The following is a 3,840-nucleotide window of genomic DNA, read 5'->3' as shown; positions in this document are numbered from 1 at the left end:
TCACAATGTCAACGGTGGTCGACATCGCTACTGGGAAGAAACACCAGAAGCCTTACGTAAATAACTCCAGTGTGTCATATATGTGTATCTCTCGAGTTCCTCTACGTCATTGGATTTCACTCTCACCGACCCGTAACATGCGCGTTAAACATTAAGAATGTCGGACTCATGAGCAACATCGTTACATGCAGTCGTTTTCTCCCTCCCTGGGTGTCGAGCTACATACTGAAGAGGAACTGGGTGTGGCCCGGTTCCCGGGCAGGGAGGTCTGGTTTTTCTGGCATGGAACTCATCTTGAGATGGTCTGTGTGTAGCGGGATGACCTTGGGCAAGGCCTCGCCACCCCTACCAGCGGTATATAAGAGGCGGCGCTCCCCAACGTAGGCAGTCTCGCAAGCTCCCTCAACACTGCATCATGAAGACCCTGGTGAGTGACCCAAGGCCCTCCTTCGTCAGGCGATGGGCTCCGTGTTGTGTAACTCTCATACTGAACAACTTGTAGTGTCCCCGTCATGCGCCGGAAGAGTAAGATGAACATTGTTACACTCAAGTGATCTCTGTCGCAGTTGTCATACAGCTAAGTACACCACGTAGCATATACATCTGAAGGAGAATCTGCAATTGTAATTGAGAATTCCTTAGGGCCGCGAGAAACACCGTGTCGCCTCTGTTGTCAGTGCCGAAGCACGAGTCCCCAAGGGATGCTCGCAATACTGACTGACGTTCTCAAGAGGTGGATGGTCTCCAAAACTCGATTCTTTGACAGAAATACTTTTTAAGTTACAAATTACGATCACTCTGATCACATCGGTCGATCACGCATAGGCGCGAATCCCTCTGGAGTGGGCAGGCAAGGAGGTAAAAGTAAATCCAACCGACGTAGTTAAGTTCATAAATGAATAGGAAAGACGAACGACAATTTGGTCATATTTCGCGGCTATGATCCTCAACCTCTACCCGGCAGAAGTGAGCTGCGACAATCTAAGGCTTAAAGGTCTGCAAGCTTCGGAAATGGCATGAGGTGACAGAGGACATGTTCTTGAAGTCACATCAAATATAGACACAGTTGTCACAATGTGAGAACAACGAGACTCGTGTCTCGAAAGTAAAGATACATATTGTTAAATCATCGCGAGGAAAAGGTCGTGTGGGGAATTCCCTCTGTTTCTTTACAAAGAACATCTGACTTTTCCACATATATATATATATATATATATATATATATATATATATATATATATATATATATATATATATATATATATATATATATATATCTCGGAGTATATCATATATGATTCCTCCGTATTCAACTTGGAGTATATGATAGTTTACGCTTCACATGAGACGACACATCTTTGGTACACCAATACTGTGGCCTCGTCCCCCGCACCTTCACATTCAACATTCGTCCCCTGCTCCTTCACATTCAACATTCGTCCCCCGCTCCTTCACCTTCAACATTCGTCCCCTGCTCCTTCACATTCAACATTCGTCCCCCGCTCCTTCACCTTCAACATTCGTCCCCTGCTCCTTCACATTCAACATTCGTCCCCCGCTCCTTCACATTCAACATTCGTCCCCTGCTCCTTCCCATTCAACATTCGTCCCCTGCTCCTTCACATTCAACATTCGTCCCCTGCTCCTTCACATTCAACATTCGTCCCCTGCTCCTTCACATTCAACATTCGTCCCCTGCTCCTTCACATTCAACATTCGTCCCCTGCTCCTTCACACTCAACATTCGTCCCCTGCTCCTTCACATTCAACATTCGTTCCCTGCTCCTTCACATTCAACATTCGTCCCCTGGTCCTTCACATTCAACATTCGTCCCCTGCTCCTTCACATTCAACAGTCGTCCCCTGCTCCTTCACATTCAACATTCGTCCCCCGCTCCTTCACCTTCAACATTCGTCCCCTGCTCCTTCACATTCAACATTCGTCCCCTGCTCCTTCACATTCAACATTCGTCCCCTGCTCCTTCACATTCAACAATAGTCCCCTGCTCCTTCACATTCAACATTCGTCCCCTGCTCCTTCACATTCAACATTCGTCCCCTGCTCCTTCACATTCAACAGTCGTCCCCTGCTCCTTCACACTCAACATTCGTCCCCTACTCCTTCACATTCAACATATGTCCACTACTCCTTCACATTCAACATACACATTTCAAAATCAAAATCCTCATCTGTCCTGCTCTTCATTGCTCTGTTTCTCTCCCTGTATCAAAATCTTACGTCATATATTATAGTTGGTAGGGATGTTTACAATCCCACAAGCCACGCGAAGTCCCAGTCGACGTAAATGTGATGCTTGAAGTAAGTGGATCAGTTCGTAAACAAATGACTGTGGAGATATGATGCTCCCGCCGGCAATAAAGTTCGAATAAACCGAAAACAGGCTTCAGTCTGCTGAAATATATATCTATATCTATCCTATATCTATATATCTAGACATACATATCCTTGATCCCTTTTACTGACCGATTGTATCTTATCTGCAGGTTCTGTTTGGCGTGATTGCCCTGGCCCTGGCTGCTCCAGTCCCTGATGACTGTGAAACCGTCCAGGTGCTCCCCGGAGCTCTGCCATATGCTGGCTTTGGTTTGGCTGGCCACGGTATCGCTGGTTTGGCTGGCCACGGTATCGCTCCCTTGGCTGCTGCTGCCCCTCTTGCTCATGTGGCTGCTGCTCCCGCTATTGCTCCCTTGCCTGCTGCCCCAATTGCCCCTCTTGCCCACCCTGTGGCCTACGCTGCCCCACAACCTGTTGCTCTGCCCCCAGTGGAAGTGAAGATCCCCATCACCCGTACTCATGTGGAAGTGCCCGTTCACCAGCAGGTCCACTACGGCACTCAGGCTTACGTAGCCGGTGCCACCACCCATATCCACAAGCCAGCCTTGGCCGCCCCAGCCATCGCACCACCCACCACCCTCCTCTCTAAGGTCACCCACAACCCTGCAGAGGTCACCATCAAGCACCAGGAGATTCCCGTCGAGCGCCACACCCCCAACTTTGTGGAGACCCCCTACCACGCAGGCACCATCATCGAATACACCGAGCCTGAGGTCAGGGAGATCAAGGTGCCAACACCATATGCCAAGCCCGTCCCCGTGCCCCAGCCCGTCCCCGTGGCTCAGCCAGTACCCGTACCTACCCCCGTCCACTCCGTGGCCGTGCACCACGCTGCCCCCGTCGTTGCCCCAGTCGCTGCCCCCATCGTTGCCCCAGTCGCTGCCCCCGTAGCTTATGGCGCCGTTGTTGCTGCTGATGACTGTTAGTACTGGACGCCAGGACGACCTGAGGATATTCACGCCAGCCATGAGCCTCTTCTGATGTAGATTTCTGTTACATGATTCCATATATAAAGAAATGAAAAGCAAAAAAAATATCTGTTCCTCATCCTAACATGATTCTTTTTTTTTTGGTAAGAGGTAAGAGAATGTTTAAAGACATTAATGCGACGCAAAAAGGAAAGACTGAACTACTGGATCTCTTGACAAGACAAGATTCTAACAACAGCAAACACCTTGGTATCGTGATGATTATCAACATCATTTCTCTTACTCATTGCGAGCCAATCATCTAATCAAGGATGGTAATTGCATTACAGACAGAGATTCAACACTATATGACTATATATACAAGTAACCATCGGTCAACCTTTGGCGCCAATCCTGACCAATGGATGAAGTCAGATCTGAAATTTCTGGAAACCTTCATGTTTATGTGGGCGACATCTAGGGCTTTCCTCATCTGTCTGTTCAGCCCATTGTGGAAAATTCTTATTCCATCCCAGTCGTGCAGATGACCTTATTCATCCAAATGCACCACGAGAG

The 3,840-nt window shown here is 48.4% G+C and overlaps 1 protein-coding gene across 1 annotated transcript; it reads left to right on the top strand.

The window, feature by feature from the left end:
• The first annotated feature begins 284 nt into the window (after positions 1-284).
• On the top strand, positions 285-3,402 carry LOC139745830 (uncharacterized). Its single transcript, XM_071656424.1, has 2 exons — positions 285-427; positions 2,506-3,402. Exons 1-2 carry the CDS (start codon positions 416-418, stop codon positions 3,280-3,282), a joined length of 789 nt encoding a protein of 262 aa, XP_071512525.1. The 5' UTR covers positions 285-415; the 3' UTR covers positions 3,283-3,402.
• Positions 3,403-3,840: the final 438 nt, after the last annotated feature.

This window comes from Panulirus ornatus, chromosome 63 (assembly GCF_036320965.1).
Source record: "Panulirus ornatus isolate Po-2019 chromosome 63, ASM3632096v1, whole genome shotgun sequence".
Lineage (NCBI taxonomy): Eukaryota > Metazoa > Arthropoda > Malacostraca > Decapoda > Palinuridae > Panulirus > Panulirus ornatus.
The sequence above is the reverse complement of the archived record's forward strand: the minus strand, read 5'-3'. Positions and strand labels throughout refer to the sequence as shown.